Below are 22,090 nucleotides of genomic sequence, written 5' to 3'. Positions count from 1 at the left end.
ACACACACACACACACACACACTTACATGACACAAAATGATAAAAAAAACAGAAAGGACCTCCTTTCACATAACTTTTGCAGGACTTTCTTTCATTTCACAGAATCAATTCATATCATTACCGCCCTCAGAATGCATACTGAGATGATAAAATAAATGAAAAATGGCAGGAGTGTAACATAACAGTCTGGCAGCCTCTATTACTACCATATCATTTCTAGTTCACTGACTCATTTCATCAAGGACAGTACATTTGTATTTGTTTTGTTTAATCTGAAATTCACCTGTGATTACCAGAAATGAAAACAGAAAGAGAGAAAGACTGCGTCCCAATGGGCACCCTATTCCCTATGTAGTGCACTATATAGGGATGAGGGTGCCATTTGGGACTCACAAGAGAGAGACACGTCCAAAGCTAAAGTGATGAAACACCGGCTTGGCTAGCATGTTGTGTTTTGTTCAGATGACAGTCTGAGTTGACACACCCCAGAGTCACCATGACACGTTAGCCTCAGGTGAGAGCATAGAGATAGTTAGAGGAACAACATTGTATCTGTCTCATTAAGGTGTCTGTGAGAGCATGAGCGGCGCCATTGACCCCATCTCTATTTTACATTTTCTTATTCTACTACTTCTATGAGTTAGTAAACAAACTGAAAGGGTGCATACTGCCACCTGGAGTGTGTTTGAACAGGTATAAAGCCAATGTGGCGATTTACTGCCACCTGCAATTATGGAATGTTTGCTCACAAATATAATTCATTGGCTGATCCCTCCTGATTATCTGGATGGAATTATGTGATCCTTCCTTAACACATAGGAAGTCCCACCCAGTTGACTACTTAAAAATGGTGAAAGTCCTCAATGGTGCTGCCCATACTTAAACAAACTTTGGGGCACTAGAGTCCTCTATCTATCTCTATGGGTGAGAGTTAGATCACCTAGCTGATTGGCTGCTTCACCTCTGACTGGGAAAGTTCAAGAGTGGTCAAGTGCCTTGTTGAAAACAGGATGCATGTATAGATACTGGAAGTCTATGGGTATCTGCTAGCATTGAAACGCATGCTAGCAGATACCCATAGACTTCGAGTCATTGCGCTAACGCTAGTTAGCATTGTCTCGCGAAAAAACCTCTAACTTCCTTCATACTGGACACAGAGATAAATGGTATCCATACATTTATCTGACTCTGGCCAACATCCCGAAGTATCCCTTTAACACAGGCTTAACACCTTACAAACATTTTGTACTTTTTAAAACACTTTTAACACAGGCCAGGTCTTGTTGTTACCTCATATCCCAGCGATAATGGCTTGCATTACACCTGGGAAGAAAACACTTCAATTTGCTCAACTTGCCATTGGCTCAACCATTGGCTTAACTTACCCCAAGGCAAACATTTTGACTATATTAGCCCACACAGCTACAAGGATGCACTTTCATGCTAGGTTTAGGACCTCATATTGAAGCTTATAGAGACCCCAACTGATGTATAAAACAATTTTTTTTATTATCTACTTTAGTTTAGATACAAGCATGAAACCTCTAACACAATAAATTAATTTGACTTCGTGAAAATCAGTTTCTTGGACCCAACTTGCTTACCTTTTTTTCCATGTGGTTTCCTCCTTCACAGACCTCATGAAATAATGACCTTTTCCTAAATATTTGGTCAAATTATTAATTTTGCGTATTGTTTCCTAGAAACAAGGGTGGTTCAACTTACCCCTTGGCTCAAATTATACCACTCTCCCCTGCCGCTTTTGATACACATTATCCCAAATGCTAATCAATAAAAAAGTATGTTAAATTCGCTGCTCTGTTTTGCTTGTTTACAGTGGGTCATTCCATAGGGAACTGTCAGAGGCGCTCTCCTATTGTTACATCACCAACATTTGGAGAATAAATGTGCTAACATGGCGTCCATTCTAAAAACCTGGCCAAACTCTCTTAATATACTGTATAGTCCCGTGTAGCTCAGTTGGTAGAGCATGGCGTTTGCAACGCCAGGGTTGTGGGTTCGTTTCCCACGGGGGGCCAGTATGAAAATGTATGCACTCACTAACTGTAAGTCACGCTGGATAAGAGTATCTGCTAAATGACTAAAATGTATGGCTCTGCTTCTCCCTGCTCATAACCTGACAACAACACATGGCGCTTGAATGGAACAATCGGAAACAGTTGGCTCCTGATGCAGGTACTGTATATTGTACTTCCTGAAGAATCTTGTTAGTCAATATCTAATCCCTTTCCATCTCAATCATCTTGTTGGCTTAGTTCTTCCTTCCCTGTGGTTTTGATGTCCTTATACAGAGGGTCCCAATGTGGAATGTTTTTTCACTTTTTATATATTTTGCTGCATCCCATCCCCACTACATCCAAGGCTACAGTATGGTTAGCAGTGTTGGGGAAGCTACTCTGAAAATATAGTTTACCAAGCTACCATTTACTTCACAGTGGAGGAAATTAAGCTACACTAAAGCTACCGATCACTTTGGGGTGATGTGTTAATGAGCAACTAAACACAAAAAACAACTTCTCTGGTTCAAAACAGCCTGTGTGGCATCGATATTAGTCAGAAACATTTATTCCAGTTCCAAAATGGACCAAAAAGTCTAAGTAGTATATTTTTGGTCATAAAGTCAGTATATTCCAAAACTGATTTTTTTCAATTTGTGTAACTGAGGTTGTCATGACTTACACAAGGGTTGGGTTTCGAATACAATCATGCCCACTTGCACACGCTGATTGCACTCTATCCAATCGTATGGCAGACCTGCCAACATAGAGTACCACAGTATCATAATACCAATAACACCAAGCGGTCAAACAGTGAAACGGTTCCAATAGTTTTTCCACCATTCATTTTTCCCATAGGGGTTTTTAGAAACACCAAAAATAAGGGCTATGTTTCGTGTAGGCTTACCCGGTGTGACGTTTTGATAGCCGTGTAAATCTCTCTAGGACAAGGTGACTTTTATCAATATATTCGCCTGTATTTACCCCCCAAAAATGAAACACTAATTAGCTGCTAATGTGGCTATCATTAAGAACTATAAATGCCATGACGATCTGGACGAGACTGTCGAATCGAGGCAAAGGTAAGAATCTCTGGATTAACTATCGAATGTTAGCTAAATGTAGTAATGAATAAATTGCCTACATTTCTTTAAATTGACACAATACCTTTTAGCAAAGGTGTCAGCTAGGGATGACGTGCAGGAGCTTGCAGGGATTTGTAGTTTTGCATGATGTCTACTTTGATGCTCATTAGCATTTTCGAATCTGAGAGTAAATATATCTAAATATATTGATAAGTCACCTTGTCCGATAGAGATTTACATGGCTAACCCCACTGTGGGGCTCTATTACGCAGCACCTCAGACTTGTTTACATAAGACAACACTTCGTCAATGTTACGTTGAAAGAACACTTGGCCCCTAAGCCCATTATGGAGTTGCCACTTGTTTATGTGTTTGATAGTGATCACTCAAGTATGCCACTGTTTGAGACGATGCACACTTGCATCCCAACTGCCACTTGTCAATATAAAAAAAAATCTAAACCCATTCGCAAAGGATCGTATGTTTTGTAACATGATTCGCTATGAAACACTGCCAGAAAGACGCACACTCTGGTAATAGATAGTGAGAAAGTTCTAAAAAGAAAACGGCACTCACCAGTGACTTGATAAGCTGATTTAGCTAACGTGGCCTGCCTGCTCAATGTGCCTGCTAGCTACTACTATCTAGCTTAATTGACAAACACAGAGATGGAACATAGCTAGCTGGCTAGTGATTCTGAGCACTGATAAACAACGTGTAGCAGCTTGTGCTTTAAATACGATAGTTTGACAGCTTGCTGATGATGAAGTTGTAGACTAGTTCTCAGAAATCAGTCCTGAGCGCAGCCAGCAGCAGCTGACTTGACGATACTATCTGCAGTGCACTGACTTGTTTTTCATGTATGTTTTGTAACTTGAGAAATACTGCACCAAACACCTTATTTAGGGGTAAAATTGTGTGACTAACACTTCCTCTGCAAAAACTCCTAAATTAATTACAGATTTCTTGATTTATCTTAGATTAATTCTGACTATTTTGAGGAAGTGATAGTGTCTATGTTGTTGCTATCGTGAATCAAAAGGGACAAACAACAGTAACTGACAGGGTGCGATAAAGCGAACATAACACACCCACATCGAACCACACCCCCAAGACCCAAATCTAGTTTTTCTTGATGAGCAGCAGAACTACACATTCAGCCCCCCTTTAAAGTTGGAATCCTTTGCGATGAAACTGCCACGTCTATTTGCGATATTACAACAGCAAAGACATTACTTCACACCATTTTATTCTCGCGGACATCAATGAACATCATTGCAGGCGTGATAGAACAGCAGAGTATGTACTTATTACGTTGTTGGATGCTCATTTCCTCTTTTTTTTTTACTAAACAAAAAATATCCCAGAAATGTTCCATACGCACAAAAAGCTTATTTTTCTCAAATGTTGTGCACACATTTGTTTACATCCCTGTTAGTGAGCATTTCTCCTTTGCCAAGATAATCCATCCACCTGACAGGTGTGGCATATCAACAAGCTGATTAAACAGCATGATTATTACACAGGTGCACCTTGTGCTGGGGACAATAAAAGGCCACTCTAAAATGTGAAGTTTTGTCACACAACACAATGCCACAGATATCTCAAGTTTTGAGGGAGTGTGCAATTGGCATGCTGACTGCAGGAATGTCCACCAGAGCTGTTGCCAGATAATTTAATTTTAATTTCTCTACATCATTTTAGAGAATTTGGCAGTACGTCCAACCGGCCTCACAACCGCAGACCACGTGTATGGTGTCATGTGGGCGAGCGATTTGCTGATGTCAACTTTGTGAACAGAGTGCCTAATGGTGGCGGTGGGGTTATGGTATGGGCAGGCATAAGCTATGGACAACGAACACAATTGCATTTTATCGATGGCAATTTGAATGCACAAAAATACAGTGATGAGATACTGTGGCCTATTGTGAGGCCCATTTTCTTTATGGTTACCATGACCAACACATGCATATCTGTATTCCCAGTCATGTGAAATCCATAGGTAGGGCCTAATGAATTTATTTCCTCACTGTAACTCAGTAAAATCAATGAAATTGTTGCATGTTGCTTTTATATACATGTAGTTCACCACTCAGTTGTCCCCACTTGCTTCAAGATGGCCAGGATTGTTCCTGTACCCAAGCAAGCCAAGGTCACTGCACTAAATGTCTCAATCAAGCTAGTCATCTTGACTACTTTCTTATGTCATTTTCGCTGGCACCAAAACTTAAGGGTGTTGATAGGGGACAGAATGTGGTCGGACCATCAAATAATTGGTATGCACATTACTCTTACAGAATTTCCGTGAGGGCGAGGATATTGGAAATTTTATCAAAGCCTATTGGATGACAACTTGTTTTTAACCAAGACAGAATAATTTATAACTTACTTTTTCCTACATAACATAGGTACAGCAGATCCCCTTATTGTATGCAACACTTTTACATTTTCCTTTAGAGGCCATGCAATTCAATACTCATCTTTAAAACTAAAACTATTTATGTCAAGAGTTCATCTCAAAAAAGTAAATAGAAGGTCTAACAGAACAGATAGATAACAATAAAATCTGTATCATAGAGGCTCAGAATAAGTTAGAGAAAAAACAAAAAGAAATGGAGGAACTTATTCAAGAAAGATCAAGTGTAATATATTATAAAAATAAACCGAACTGGATGGAATATTGGGAAAAATGCACCCAATTATTTTTTGATCGTCAACATAGAAATGCTACCAAAAAGAATTTCATTTCAGTCTCCTCCATCTCCACTAACTGAAGTTAATTGTAAGGATTTTTTTTCTATAAATAGTGTAAAATTAACAGCTGTACAGAAATACTCATGTGAAGGCCTAATTATAGAGGAGGAACTTCTACATGCAATTAAAGCCTTTAAGTCTGGGAAAACTCCAGGGCTGGGTGGCATAAAAGTTGAGGTATTTCAAATATTTTTCGATGTACTCAAAGGTCCATTATTAACATGTTTGAACCACTCCTATAAAAATGGTAGGCTATCAGATAGTCAGCAAGAAGGTATGATTTCACTATTACTGAAACAGAACCCAGGTAGTAAATATAAATATCCAGTCAACCTAAAAAACTGGAGAACCTTTACACTTCAGTGTTGTGATGGCAAAATCCTAGCAAAATGCATAGCGCATAGAATTTAAAAGGTATTCTCTGATATTATTCATCCTAATCAGACAGGTTTTTTACATGGACCATACATTAGAGATAATATAACACAAGTACTGGAAACAATAGAAAACTATGAAAAATCAGGGGAATCAGGCCTGGTATTTTTAGCTGACTTTGATAAGGCCTTTGATAAAGTACGACTGGAATTTATATATAAATGCCTGGACTATTTTAATTTAGGATAATCTCTTATACAATGGGTTAAAGTTATATATAGTAACCCCCAGGTGTAAAATAGTAAATAATGGCTACTTCTCAGAAAGTATTAAATTGTCAAGAGGAGTAAAACAAGGTTGGACATCGAAATTCTAGCTATTAAAATCAGATACAACAATAATATCAGGGGGCTAGAAATCCAGGGTTTAAAAACAAAGGTGTCATTGTACGCTGATGATTCATGTTTTCTTTTAAATCCATAATTTGGATCCCTGCACAGCCTCATAGAGGATCTAGATAATGTTTCTAACCTCTCTGGATTAAAACCGAATTATGATAAGTGCACCACATTACTTATGTATTGGATCGCTAAAAAATACAACTTTTACATTACCGTGTAGTTTACCAACAAAGTGGTCCGACGGTGAAGTGGACATACTCGGTATCCATATCCCTAAATAAATAAATGATCTCACTGCAATACATTTTAATAGAAAGTTAGCCAAATTAGATAAGATCTTGATACCGTGGAAAGGTAAATACCTGTCTATTTGTGGAAAAATCACCCTGATTAACTCTTTAGTCATATCCCAGTTTACCTATTTGCTTATGGCCTTGCCTACACCTAGCGACTTGTTTTTTAAATTATATGAGCAAGAAATATTCCATTTTATTTGGAAAGGGAAGCCAGACAAAATTAAACGGGCCTATTTATATAATGAATATGAAATCGGAGGGCAGAAATTATTAAATATTAAAGCATTGGACCTCTCACTAAAGGCTTCAGTCAAACAAAAACTATACTGGTTCTCAATCAGATTACAACCTCTCCAAAATATAGATATTTTTATAACAAGCAATTGAAAGCTTGTTGCAATTTCAGTTGAATACACCAGAAAAGACAGAACAAATATTATGGTTAAACTCAAATATACTAATTGATTAAAAAAACATTATTTTTGGAAGACATTTTTAAATAGCCCTGGTGGAGTTATGTCAAACATGCAGTTAACAAAAATATATGGAAATGTCTGCTCTATCCAAAATTACAACCAACTGTTTGCAGCATTACAGCAAAATTGGAGGAGGCAAGTGGAAAGGGGAGAAGGTAAGGAACTTGTCTGTCGGCCCTGCATTAAAGACCAAAATTGTCTAAAGAAAATTGTGATAAATAAAAAAGTATACCAGTTTAATTTAAGGACCAACAAATGTACAGCTGCACCATACAGGTTGCAAAATAGTTGTGAGGAGATTTTCGATGTACCGATTCCATGGCACATGGTCTATGAACTGATACACAAAACGATGCCAGATTTAAAACTTAGAGTTTTTCAATTTAAATTATACAAAATTCTTGCACCAATAGAATGTTATATATATATATATATATGGGGGATACAACCATCCCAGCTCTCCAGATTTTGCTGAGAAGAGACAATCATTAGATCACCTGTTTTGGTACTACCCATATGTAGCTTGTTTTTGGTCGAAGGTTCAGGAATGGCTGAAAAATTTAAACATTTACTTGGAGCTAACTCTGCAAATAGCACTGCTGGATGATTTGAAGTCATAGTCAATCGATCAATAATATAATAATACTCAATAATACTCAGCAAAGGTGTTTATCTTTCATTTACAATCTGTAGAAACTATGAGAATAGAAAGGTTCAGCACCTCCCAAGTGGAGCAGCGGTCTAAGGCACTGCATCGCAGTGCTAGAGGCGTCACTACAAACCCGGGTTCGATCCCAGGCTGTGTCACAGCCGGCCGCGACCAAGAGACCCATGAGGCGGCACACAATTGGCCCAGCGTCGTCCGCGTTATGGGAGGGTTCGGCAGGCAGGGATGTCCTTGTCCCATCGTGCAGTAGCGACTCCTGCGGCAGGCCGGGTACATGCATGCTGACTTTGGTCGCCAGTTGTATGGTGTTTAGTCATATCCCAGTTTACCCATTTATTTATGGCCCTGCCTACACCTAACGACTTGTTTAAAAAAATAATATATTCCACTTTATTTGGAACGGCAAGCCAGACAAAATTAAACGAGCCTATTTATATAATAAATATGAAATCGGAGGGCAGAAATGATTAAATATTCTGGGTTAAGCGGGCAGTGTGTCAAGAAGCAGTGCGGCTTGGCAGGGCCGTGTTTCCGGGGACGGATGGCTCTCGATCTTCGCCTCTCCCGACTGTAACTAACAATTGGATATCATGAAATTGGGGAGAAGAATGTGCTTTTTTTTACAATTATTTTTATTATAAAGAAAGGTTCAGCACAGTGGAAAAATACATGGCAGCTAGAAATCAAAACTGGATCGTCTTCAGAGATAGATGGGAGGGGTTGAGTGTAGCTGAAAGCTGGGACAAAAAAAAAAAAGATTACTAATGTAAAATATACTGTCCATGAAATGTATGTACACTGCTCAAAAAAAATAAAGGGAACACTTAAACAACACATCCTAGATCTGAATGAATGAAATAATCTTATTAAATACTTTTTTCTTTACATAGTTGAATGTGCTGACAACAAAATCACACAAAAATTATCAATGGAAATCAAATGTATCAACCCATGGAGGTCTGGATTTGGAGTCACCCTCAAAATTAAAGTGGAAAACCACACTACAGGCTGATCCAACTTTGATGTAATGTCCTTAAAACAAGTCAAAATGAGGCTCAGTAGTGTGTGTGGCCTCCACGTGCCTGTATGACCTCCCTACAACACCTGGGCATGCTCCTGATGAGGTGGCGGATGGTCTCCTGAGGGATCTCCTCCCAGACCTGGACTAAAGCATCCGCCAACTCCTGGACAGTCTGTGGTGCAACGTGGCGTTGGTGGATGGAGCGAGACATGATGTCCCAGATGTGCTCAATTGGATTCAGGTCTGGGGAACGGGCGGGCCAGCCAATAGCATCAATGCCTTCCTCTTGCAGGAACTGCTGACACACTCCAGCCACATGAGGTCTTGCATTAGGAGGAACCCAGGGCCAACCGCACCAGCATATGGTCTCACAAGGGGTCTGAGGATCTCATCTCGGTACCTAATGGCAGTCAGGCTACCTCTGGCGAGCACATGGAGGGCTGTGCAGCCCTCCAAAGAAATGCCACCCCACACCATGACTGACCCACCGCCAAACCGGTCATGCTGGAGGATGTTGCAGGCAGCAGAACGTTCTCCACGGCGTCTCCAGACTCTGTCACGTCTGTCACATGTGCTCAGTGTGAACCTGCTTTCATCTGTGAAGAGCACAGGGCGCCAGTGGCGAATTTGCCAATCTTGGTGTTCTCTGGCAAATGCCAACGTCCTGCACGGTGTTGGGCTGTAAGCACAACCCCCACCTGTGGACGTCGGGCCCTCATACCACCCTCATGGAGTCTGTTTCTGACCGTTTGAGCAGACACATGCACATTTGTGGCCTGCTGGAGGTCATTTTGCAGGGCTCTGGCAGTGCTCCTCCTGCTCCTCCTTGCACAAAGGCGGAGGTAGCGGTCCTGCTGCTGGGTTGTTGCCCTCCTACGGCCTCCTCCACGTCTCCTGATGTACTGGCCTGTCTCCTGGTAGCGCCTCCATGCTCTGGACACTACGCTGACAGACACAGCAAACCTTCTTGCCACAGCTCGCATTGATGTGCCATCCTGGATGAGCTGCACTACCTGAGCCACTTGTGTGGGTTGTAGACTCCGTCTCATGCTACCACTAGAGTGAAAGCACCGCCAGCATTCAAAAGTGACCAAAACATCAGCCAGGAAGCATAGGAACTGAGAAGTGGTCTGTGGTCACCACCTGCAGAACCACTTCTTTATTTGGGGTGTCTTGCTAATTGCCTATAATTTCCACCTGTTGTCTATTCCATTTGCACAACAGCATGTGAAATGTATTGTCAATCAGTGTTGCTTCCTAAGTGGACAGTTTGATTTCACAGAAGTGTGATTGACTTGGAGTTACATTGTGTTGTTTAAGTGTTCCCTTTATTGTTTTGAGCAGTGTAGTATGTATAGGTATTATTTTCCATTAGTTTACTCCAATTACGGGAGGTGTGGTAGGGTTAGGGGAAAATGATAAAGAAGGAAAATATATTTAATTAGTTTACTCCAATTAGGGTAGGGGTGGTTTGGCTAGGGGAAAAGAATAACATAAAAAATATATAGATATGGGGGATTGCAGACAATTACATTGATAGAAGCCAGAATCTATATGCAATATTAAAGCTGATATTTTTTCTTTTTTCTTATAATAAATAAACCACTGCACTAAATTATTATCGCCCCGTAGCAATCACTTCTGTCATTATGAAGTGCTTCGAAAGGCTAGTCAAGGACCATATTACCTCCACCAAACCCGACAACCAAGAGGAACACCTATGTGAGAATACTGTTCAACGACTACAGCTCAGCTTTTAACACCATAGTGCCCTCCAAGCTGGTCACTAAGCTCAGGGCCTTGGGTCTGAACTCCTCCCTGTGCAACTGGATCCTAGATTTCCTGACGGGCCGACACCAGGTGGTGAGGGTAGGCAGCAACACCTCCGCAACCCTGATCCTCAACACGGGGGCCCCCTAGGGGTGTGTGCTCCGCCCCCTACTGTACTCCCTGTTCACAACTCCAACTCAATCATCAAGTTTGCTGACGACACGACAGTGGTAGGCCTGATTACCAACACCAACGAGACATCCTACAGGGAGGAGGTTAGAGCCCTGGCGGAGTGGTGCCAGGAAAATAACCTCTCCCTCAACAAAACAAAGGAGCTTATCTTGGACTACAGTAGACAGAAGAGGGAGGATGCCCTCATCCTCATCGACAGGGCCGCAATGGATAAGGTCAAAACCGCAATTGATAGGGTCAAAAGCTTCAAGTTCCTCGTGGTGCAAATCACTGAGGACCTAAGACCCTCACAAACTGCACCATTGAGAGCATTCTGTCGGGCTGCATCACCACCTGGTATGGCAACTGCTCCGCCCACAACCCTATGGCTCTCCAGAGGGTGGTGCGGACAGCCCAACGCATCACAGGGGCCACACTGCCTGACCTCCAGGATTGCTCGTCCTCTGACCGCAAGGCACTACAGAGGGTAGTGCGTACGGCCCAGTACATCACTGGGGCCAAGCTTCCTGCCATCCAGGACCTCTATACCAGGCGGTGTCAGAGGAAGGCCCTCAAAATTGTCAAAGACTCCAGCCTACCTAGTCATAGACTGTTCTCTCTGCTACCGCACGGCAAGCGGTACCGGAGCACCAAGTCTAGGTCCAAAAGGCTTCTCAACAGCTTCTACCCCCAAGCCATAAGACTCCTGAACAGCTAATCATGGCTACCCGGACAATTTGCACTGCCCCCCCACCCCCACCCCGTCCCCCTTTTTTACTCTGCTGCTACTCTGTTTATTATTTATGCATAGTCACTTTAACTCTACCCACATGTACATATTACCTCAATTAACTCGACTAGCCGGTGCCCCCGCATATTGACTCTGCATATTGACTCTGCACCGGTATATAGCACCGGTATATAGCCTCCCTACTGTTATTTTATTTTACTGCTGCTCTTTAGTTATTTGCTTTTATTTTTTTTGCTTAACACTTTTTTTTATTTGTTTAACTTTGCATTGTTGGTTAAGGGCTTGTAAGTAAGCATTTCACTGTAATGTCTACACCTGTTGTATTCGGCGCATGTGGCAAATAACATTTGATTTGATTTGATTTATTACCATGATATCAGACTGTTGAACAGCCATCACTAGCTGTCTACCAGGTGATGCACACTCACTCACACAAATCACACACACACACCTCATACTCACAAACACACCACATGCACATCGACACACACACACACACACACACACGCGCTCAGCCAACGCTGCTGTATCATGTTATAGAGACATTGAACCACTGGTCACTTCCCATTTCACACTGTGTATTTAAATACTGTAATCCCAACATAGCTTATTCTAATAGTTCTACTACTGTACAGTGTATTTTAGTTACACTGATTATACGCACCGCATATTTATTTATATACTGGATTCTTGACATAGTTCACTATATATTGTATCTACTGCTGTACATTCTTAGTTTATCTGGAGTAAATACCCCAGGTGTACATACAGTATGTATAGTTCCATTTTGTGCTATTTGGGTTGTTAATTGGATTCGTCCCGCCCTTCTTAATTTCTTGTATTTTTTTGTATTTTTCTTTACATTGTATTTTTCTTTACATTGTGATTGCTTGACATTTGACTGCATTGTTAGGAGCTAACAACATAAGCATTTCGCTGCACCGCTATTACACCTGCTAAACTGTGTACGCGACCAATACACTTTTATTTGATTTACTACCCAACACTGCTGGTTAGCTACTGACTTGACCACAGGTGTATGTATGATGACCACAGGTGTATGTATGATGACCACAGGTGTATGTATGATGATGTTTTTGTATTGACTAAGGTCTTATTGTACATTTCTAGATACACTGGTACAATTCTGGAGAAAAAATATCATTCAAAACACATCTATAGGAAGTAGAACATTGCGAACATTGCATTGTATTGCATTTCATGTCGCATGAAAGATCAGTCTGTCCGTCCACTAGACGATGACTACAGAGAAAATGTGAGTAAATATGGACGGAACACTCAACTCCACTGGTCACAGAGGCTGAACATCTCGAGATTGCTTAGCACTCAGTCAGCCCCTGGTTCATTCAACTCCACTAGACACAGAGACTGGAACATCTCGAAGTTGCTTAACACTCAGTCAGTCCCTGGTTCATTCAACTCCACTGGACACAGAGGCTGGAACATCTCGAGGTTGCTTAACACTGAGTCAGTCCCTGGTTCATTCAACTCCACTGGACATAGAGGCTGGAACATCTCGAGGTTGCTTAACACTGAGTCAGTCCCTGGTTCATTCAACTCCACTGGACACAGAGGCTGGAACATCTCGAGGTTGCTTAGCTGCTGTATTGTCTCTTATTCTGCTGTCTGATACTCCAGTGCAAGGATGTCGTTCATTTTCTTACAGGCTGCTCCACTAAAAAACAACTATTGAGGTTGTGTGTATAGTAACTACAGAGGTGGTTTGGTATCTGTTTTCCAGTTGGTTTTGGTTGGCTTGGTAACTATGGAGGTTGGCTTGGTGTATGATGAGCTGATTGGTTTTGGTTATCCGGTTGGTTTTACTTGGCTTAGCAACTAGGTGGTTTGATGTCGGTTATGCAGTTGGTTTTGGTTGGCTTAGTAACTATGGAGGTGATTTGGTTGGTTTGGTGTCTGTTATCCAGTTCGTTTTAGTTGGTTTTGAAACTACGGTGGTGATTCGGTGTCTGTTGAGCTGATTGGATTTGCATGCTAGACCAGGGATAGAGACGACATGCAGGCATGCAGCAAGTCGATTCGTAACACGACGAGTCGAGATGACAGATCACTTACAGTCCACCTCCAGGATGGCTCTAACAGTCCGTGTGAGTTCTTTAGCCTCTGCGGCTAGCGTAGCCGTCGTCCACTGGGACTTCTTCCCCACGCAGGCTCCCAGGGGCTGAGAGGAGGCGCCGGTCTTCACGTCACCAGAGCTGCAGAGAAACAGACAGGTAGAGAGTTAACCTCTCAAGCTGACAGCACTTTTACACTGTTTTTATCATGGCTGTATTCATCAATCTAGCAAGAGAAAATGCTATGGATATTGGCTTTCACCTGGAATTGTCTTTTTATGTCTGACACAAAATAATGATGAGATAATAAGGATATGGATAGGCTATATAGGATGAAGTCAGAAGTGTTGCAGGAAAATAATGCACTCTTTCTTAGGGATGTTATCGTAATGAGTAGATGACTTGGCTGTACTACAGTTGGTTGGGAATATGGTGGGACGATGGCAGGTCATGACACATGTCATACCTAATACTTCATAACTGAGAGTATAACCTTGTCTCAAGTTAAGCGGTTGGTTACAACTGTAAACATTGTGGAGACCTAACACAACTAGCAGAGTTGTATTGTGGGTGCGTCTACTCTCCCTATTTGACCTAGATAGTTTGTGTGTATGTATTGATATGTAGGCTACGTGTGTTTAAATGATGTAGTTCTGTCCTTGAGCTGTTCGTGTCTATAAAATGTTTCATGTTTTGTGTGGACCCCAGGAAGAGTAGCTGCTGCTTTTGCAACAGCTAATTGGGATCCTAATAAAATACCCTCCACCCACACATTTTTTTTTTTTACCATAGTCTGAATTCAATTCAATAGTGTTGCTAGAAAATACTGCAATGCTGCCGACCTTGCCACCTAAATTGATGGAAATAATGTTGCTGTAAGAATTGTTATTGCCACAGTTAACGGGCTATATCAATATTAGAGAAACAAATTATTGTCTGACAGTGACTGATGGAGTAATTATATATTATGACAATGAGTAATGGATATAATTCTCTTTGTCTACCATTACCGAGGTGTAAACAACATGTCAACCTACATTTCATCTGTTACAACTACTGCCCTACAAACGGCCAGGAACACATGCAGTTCTAGGAAGAAAACGTCTTGTCAAAAGTGTTGTTTATCTAACATATGGTCTGGTTACTTAAGACAGAAGGTTACTTAAAAGTCCAATGCAGCCATTTTTATCTCAATATCAAATCCTTTCTGGGTAACAATTAAGTACCTTACTGTGATTGTTTTAAATTAAAATGGTCAAAAAAGAAAAAAAGCTTCTTAGCAAAGAGCAATTTCTCAAGCAAGAATTTATCTAGGACTATCTGGGAGTGATCTGGCAGTGACAGGTAGCCTAGTGGTTAAGAGTGTTGGACCACTAACTGAAAGGTCGCTGGTTTGAATCCCAGAGCTGACTAGGTGAACAATCTGTTGGGCAAGGCATTTAACTCTAATTGTGCCTGTAAGATAAGAGAGTCTGTTAAATGACTAAAATGGTCTGAGTGGGGAGGGGAAAACTGGATGTTATTGGCAGAGAGGTTTGGAATTCTCTTTCTTATTGGTCTATTAACACATTTACCATTTGGTGATGTCACTAGGCAGGCCAGTACTCCATCCCACCAAAACAGGCTGAAATTTCAGGCGGTCTTTTCAAACAATTCTTATATTAAAAGGGCATAATCATCATTTTCACAATTTCACAGTATTATTCCAACCTCAGTGTTGAAATATATATATAAAACACAAGAAAATCACATTTTTGACTGCACTGGGTCTTTATAGAAACGGAAGTTGGGAGGTTGGTCAGGGACGCGAACGTCTTCGAATCGTGTCGGGGACAACTTTAGCATCTTAGCTAATTAGCAACTTCAGCTAACATCAACCAAAAGCATTTTACAACTACTTAGCATGTTAGCTAATCCTTACCCTAACCCCTAACCTACCTAAAGTTAGCCACAATTTCTAAGCAAATGTTTACCACAAATGATAACACAAAAAGACGTATGATCCTGTACGACTGCTAATATGTATGATACTGTACAACCACTGGACCATTTGTAACATATCATACAAAATGAAGGGACAAAAAAAAAAAAAGAATATCATACAAATGGATGTGAGACAGCATTGTTATGTCACAAATCCATGTGAGACTGACTGGACAGCTATATTGAGGTTTTCCAGTGACCTACAGATTGACAATAGAACACTGGGTTGGGGGTAGCACAGGGGGTCTTTGTAAAAAGGGTTTCAAACTGACACAGACTAATGCATGTTACTCACTGACACAGACTAATACATGTTACTGAGTCAGATTTACAAAACAGGATGTTTTCTAGGTCTTCAGCGTGCCAGAACTAATCGTCACCCCACGTTGTTTGTTAAAAACTGCACAAACTGCATCTCAATACCCAAGTGGAAAATAAATATATTTAAATATACTTAAATCATACTTCATTAATATATGTAAGTATATAGAATTATGTCCGTGATAAATATACTTTAGTATATTTAAAATAATCTAAATCTAAATTGGAAAACATTTTAATACATTTAATGTAAACTTTAATAGTGTTTTTTTTAGCATTTAAGTATATTAAATACTTTTAAAATTATCTAAATTGTAACACTTTTTTGGTACTTAAGTATATTCTTAGTATATTAGATAAAGAACAAAGCAAAGTACATTTTATGTATATTTCTCATAAATTAGAAGTATACAAAAATTCAAATTCAGTGTAAATGTAAGTTTGATGTAGCTGACCAATCAAGGTCATAGTATCAGCGGCGGATGCCCATTAGAGCGTTAGGGGCAGCGCCTCACTTGTGATTGGTCAACCCAAAAAACATATATCATTCATGGTTTATGTTTTAAATTCTCATAAAAGTGTGATAAATGTATATATTTTACTGTTTCAAAAATACATATTGTTCAAAACAAGCTGTTCAGTTACTTACTACTCTGCCCTTAAGTGACTGCCAGCAGTGGCAGCTCCGCCTCCGTGGGTTCACAGGCCGTGCGAACATTACTTGGATTGTGTTGCCAGCTATTTGCTATGAGGGAGAACAGCCCCAATGAAATCACAGGTTTTCATAGCATAAATTATAACAGCACAAAGTAAATGGGCCGTACTGAGGCGATCAAATGTGCATCGGTTCAGTCAGAACTTCTGGGTCTGCTCTAGTCTCCTCCTCCCAATGAGTCTCTCGCGCCAGACGGCTTACTTCCTTCTGCACATGAGACTACAGTAGATCTGCTCTGTCAGGTACAGATGGCGCTAAAGCAAATTGTAATAAACGTTTAAATAAATAATCATAATGGTCATAGGAGTCTGGGATCTAATAAACCCGGACAACTATACTGAACAAAACCATAAACGCAACAATCACAAAGATTTTACTGAGTTACAGTTCATAAAAGGAAATCAGTCAATTTAAATAAATTAATTTGGTCCTAATCTATGGATTTCACATGACTGGGCAGGGGTGCAGCCAGGACCACCCATTTTTAAATTCATTAAAAATCCTACAATGTGATTTTCTGGATTTTTTCTCCTCAATTTGTCTGTCATAGTTGACGTGTACCTATGATGAAAATTACAGGCCTCTCTCATTTTTTTAAGTGGGAGAACTTGCACAATTGGTGGCTGACTAAATACTTTTTTCCCCCACAGTATCTACCTTTGATAAGCAGCTAGCTGTAGCTGGTACTGTAGCTTGCTAGCTAGTTAACGCCCATGCCAATTTCAAGACTATTATCTGACTAACTCGGACATATGAAGTTATTTCAGAATTAATGTTAACTGGCTAGCGCATCATGCTTTGTGACATTATGTTAGCTAGCTATCCCCAGCATCTTTGTTGCGTTCTTCCTGGTTCACTCGTTCGTTCATGATCTTGGCTGCTCATTCTAAATAGTATAATCTAATCTGTTCAAAACAGTGGTGGCATGTGCAGCAGTGGTCATTCGGTTTTTGACATGCAAAAGTGAAATAGGTGTATTTATGCTGTTGTTCAAATGCACAGATTGCTTTATACAGTGAGGGAAAAAAGTATTTGATCCCCTGCTGATTTTGTACGTTTGCCCACTGACACATAATTTTAATGGTAGGTTTATTTGAACAGTGAGAGACAGAATAACAACAAAAAAAATGATTTTTTTTTTGTTATAAATTGATTTGCATTTTAATGAGGGAAATACGTTTTTGACCCCCTCTCAATCAGAAAGATTTCTGGCTCCCAGGTGTCTTTTATACAGGTAACGAGCTGAGATTAGGAGCACACTCTTAAAGGGAGTGCTCCTAATCTCAGCTTGTTACCTGTATAAAAGACACCTGTCCACAGAAGCAATCAATCAATCAGATTCCAAACTCTCCACCATGGCCAAGAACAAAGAGCTCTCCAAGGATGTCAGGGACAAGATTGTAGACCTACACAAGGCTGGAATGGACTACAAGACCATCGCCAAGCAACTTGGTGAGAAGGTGATAACAGTTGGTGCGATTATTCGCAAATGGAAGAAACACAAAATAACTGTCAATCTCCCTCGGCCTGGGGCTCCATGCAAGATCTCACCTTGTGGAGTTGCAATGATCATGAGAACGGTGAGGAATCAGCCCAGAACTACACGGGAGGATCTTGTCAATGATCTCAAGGCAGCTGGGACCATAGTCACCATGAAAACAATTGGTAACACATTACGCTGTGAAGGACTGAAATCCTGCAGCGCCTGCAAGGTCCCCCTGCTCAAGAAAGCACATATACAGGCCCGTCTGAAGTTTGCCAATGAACATCTGAATGATTCAGAGGAGAACTGGGTGAAAGTGTTGTGGTCAGATGAGACCAAAATCGAGCTCTTTGGCATCAACTCAACTCACCGTGTTTGTAGGAGGAGGAATGCTGCCTATGACCCCATAGAACACCATCGCCACCGTCAAACATGGAGGTGGAAACATTATGCTTTGGGGGTGTTTTTCTGCTAAGGGGACAGGACAACTTCACCGCATCAAAGGGACGATGGACAGGGCCATGTACCGTCAAATCTTGGGTGAGAACCTCCTTCCCTCAGCCAGGGCATTGAAAATGGGTCGTGGATGGGTATTCCAGCATGACAATGACCCAAAACATACGGCCAAGGCAACAAAGGAGTGGCTCAAGAAGAAGCACATTAAGGTCCTGGAGTGGCCTAGCCAGTCTCCAGACCTTAATCCCATAGAAAATCTGTGGAGGGAGCTGAAGGTTCGAGTTGCCAAACGTCAGGCTCGAAACCTTAATGACTTGGAGAAGATCTGCAAAGATGAGTGGGACAAAATCCCTCCTGAGATGTAGTTGGCCACCAGGTTTGCACACAAGAAACGTCTGACCTCTGTGATTGCCAACAAGGGTTTTGCCACCAAGTACTAAGTCATGTTTTGCAGAGGGGTCAAATACTTATTTCCCTCATTAAAATGCAAATCAATTTATAACATTTTTGACATGCGTTTTTTCTGGATTTTTTGTTGTTGTTATTCTGTCTCTCACTGTTCAAATAAACCTACCATTAAAATTATAGACTGACCATGTCTTTGTCAGTGGGCAAACGTACAAAATCAGCAGGGGATCAAATACTTTTTTCCCCTCACTGTACATCTTCACAAAGAAACTACCAGTAGTTTGAAAACTTGTCTTCATATTTCTGTCATTCTGCTTTGTTGACAAATCCAACCATCTCGCGCCCCAGTTGTGGCTGGAATGACAATTTACAAGTAACATTTTTGATTTCGCACTTTAGTTGTTCACATTATGGTGAAAAATTAACATTATAAAAAAATAAAAGTACATTATTCAGTTGGAAAATGAACATCAAAACATTTGAATAAGCTAAATATGAGGAACAACATATAAATCAAAATTTCAGCTGCAGAAAAGGATGCTGGGTAATATGCAATTTCTTTTGCTATTTTTTTTGTAAGTATACCTAAATATATTTGTGGACACTTAAGTAAAATATACTTTTTGAAAGTATACTTAAGTATATTTTCTTGAGATATTAAAAAGTATACTCAAGAAGCATGTTCCTCAGCTGTGCATGTCCCTAACGTGGAATAAGCAATCATTATCATTGTCAACTTTCTCTTTCTCTGCACTCTTCTGAACAGGAATTCAGAAAGTACCTCAAAACTCATTATTGGCATTGAAACTATACGTATAGTGTAATTGATCACTCACAAGCAGAATTTCATAAAACAAATCTATGCTTCAGCTTAAAAACAACTCCAAGTGTATTTTGAATGAACGTACTAAATTACAATTAAAGTGTATGAAATTGAACAGTGGTGTAACGTACTTAAGTAATAATACTTTATAGTACTACTTAAGTCGTATTTTGGGTATCTATACTTTGCTATTTATATTTTTGACTACTTTTACTTTTACTTCACTACATTCCTAAAGAAAATTATGTACTTTTTACTCCATACATTTTCCCTGACACCCAAAAGTACTCGTTACATTTTGAATGCTTAGCAGGACAGGAAAATGGTCTAATTCACACACTTATCAAGAGAACATCCCTGGTCATCCCTACTGCCTGATCTGGCGGACTGTGTTGGAGTGTTGGAGCGTGCCCCTGGCTATCCATAAAAGAAAAGAAAAAAGGAAATTGTTCTGTCTGGTTTGCTTAATATAAAGAATTTGAAATGATATATACTTTAACTTTTTATACTAATGTATATTTAAAACCAAACACGTTTAGACTTTTACTCAAGTAGGTTATTACTGGGTGACTTTCACTTTTACTTCAGTAATTTTCTATTAAGATATCTTTCCTTTTACTCAAGTATGACAATTGGGTAGTTTTTCCACCACTGAAATGTAAGAACACTTTTAATGAGTGTGTTTAACTGTAATGATAGTGAACATATTGTTTATTAAAGACTGAAAAACAATTAAATTCAAGTAAACTTTTCATAATAATGAAAAAGAACATACAGTGCCTTCGGAAAGTATTCAGACCCTTTCACTTTTTCCACATTTTGATACTTTACAGCCTTATTCTAAAATTGATTAAATAAATAAAAATCCTCAGCAATCTACACACAATACCCCATAATGACAAAGCGAAAACAGACTTATAAACATTTTTGCAAATTTATTACCACCAAGACTCTTCCTAGAGCTGGCCGCCCGGCCAAACTGAGTAATCGGGGGAGAAGGGCCTTGGTCAGGGAGGTGACCAAGAACCCGATGGTCACTCTAAAAGAGCTCCAGAGTTCCTCTGTGGAGATGTGAGAACCTTCCAGAAGGACAACCAACTCTGTAGCACTCCACCAATCAGGCCTTTATGGTAGAGTGGCCAGACGGAAGCCACTCCTCAGTAAAAGGTACATGACAGCCCACTTGGAGTTTTCCAAAAGGCACCTAAAGGCTCTCAGACCATGAGAAACAAGATTCCCTGGTCTGATGAAACCAAGATTGAACTCCTTGGCCTAAATGCCACGCGTTACGTCTGGAGGAAACCTGGCACCATCCCTACGGTGAAGCATGGTGGTGGCAGCATCATGCTGTGGGGATGTTTTTCAGCGGCAGGGACTGGGAGAAGAGTCAGGATCGAGGGAAAGATGAACGGAGCAAAGTACAGCGAGATCCTTGATGAAAACCGGCTCCAGAGCACGCAGGACCTCAGACTGGGGCGAAGGTTCACCTTCCAACAGGACAACGACCCTAAGCACACAGCCAAGACAACGCAGGAGTGGCTTCTGGACAAGTCTCTGAATGTCCTTGAGTGGGCCAGCCAGAGCCCGGACTTGAACCCGATCGAACATCTCTGGAGAGACCTGAAAATAGCTGTGCAACAATGCTCCCCATCCAACCTGACAGAGCTTGAGAGGATCTGCAGAGAATGGGAGAAACTCCCCAAATACAGGTGTAAATTTGAGTAAATTAATTTTTTCACTTGTGTATCACACTACAGTAGTGTAGATTGTAACAAAAGTAAAAATGGGCCGCAACACACCTGAGCCTTCAATGTCATTTATCTACCGTATCATCGTGGTATATCAGGTACGGCCAGGGGTTTTTCCAGGTCAGGTCACTTTGAACAGTTTTTCTATCTCAACACCTCATAATAAGGCCTCATCTAATAAGTTCAGAGCTGTATGTTTTATAACCAGGCAGGAATGGAAACAGTGGGGAACCCTTAGCAACAATAATTATTATCATTCTGCGGAGTCTGATTCA

General features: G+C 40.6%; 1 protein-coding gene across 1 annotated transcript in view; it reads right to left on the bottom strand.

The window, feature by feature from the left end:
• Positions 1 to 12,759: 12,759 nt before the first annotated feature.
• LOC121568083 (syntaxin-binding protein 4-like) overlaps positions 12,760 to 22,090 on the bottom strand; it is a 70,653-nt gene continuing 61,322 nt past the window's right edge. The window contains exon 15 of the mRNA XM_041878699.2: positions 12,760 to 14,019. Coding sequence (XP_041734633.2) covers positions 13,872 to 14,019 — 148 coding nt within the window. The 3' untranslated portion in view covers positions 12,760 to 13,871. The remainder of the gene's footprint in view (positions 14,020 to 22,090) is intronic.

Source organism: Coregonus clupeaformis, chromosome 1, assembly GCF_020615455.1.
Source record: "Coregonus clupeaformis isolate EN_2021a chromosome 1, ASM2061545v1, whole genome shotgun sequence".
Classification (NCBI taxonomy): Eukaryota; Metazoa; Chordata; class Actinopteri; order Salmoniformes; family Salmonidae; genus Coregonus; species Coregonus clupeaformis.
The sequence above is the reverse complement of the archived record's forward strand: the minus strand, read 5'-3'. Positions and strand labels throughout refer to the sequence as shown.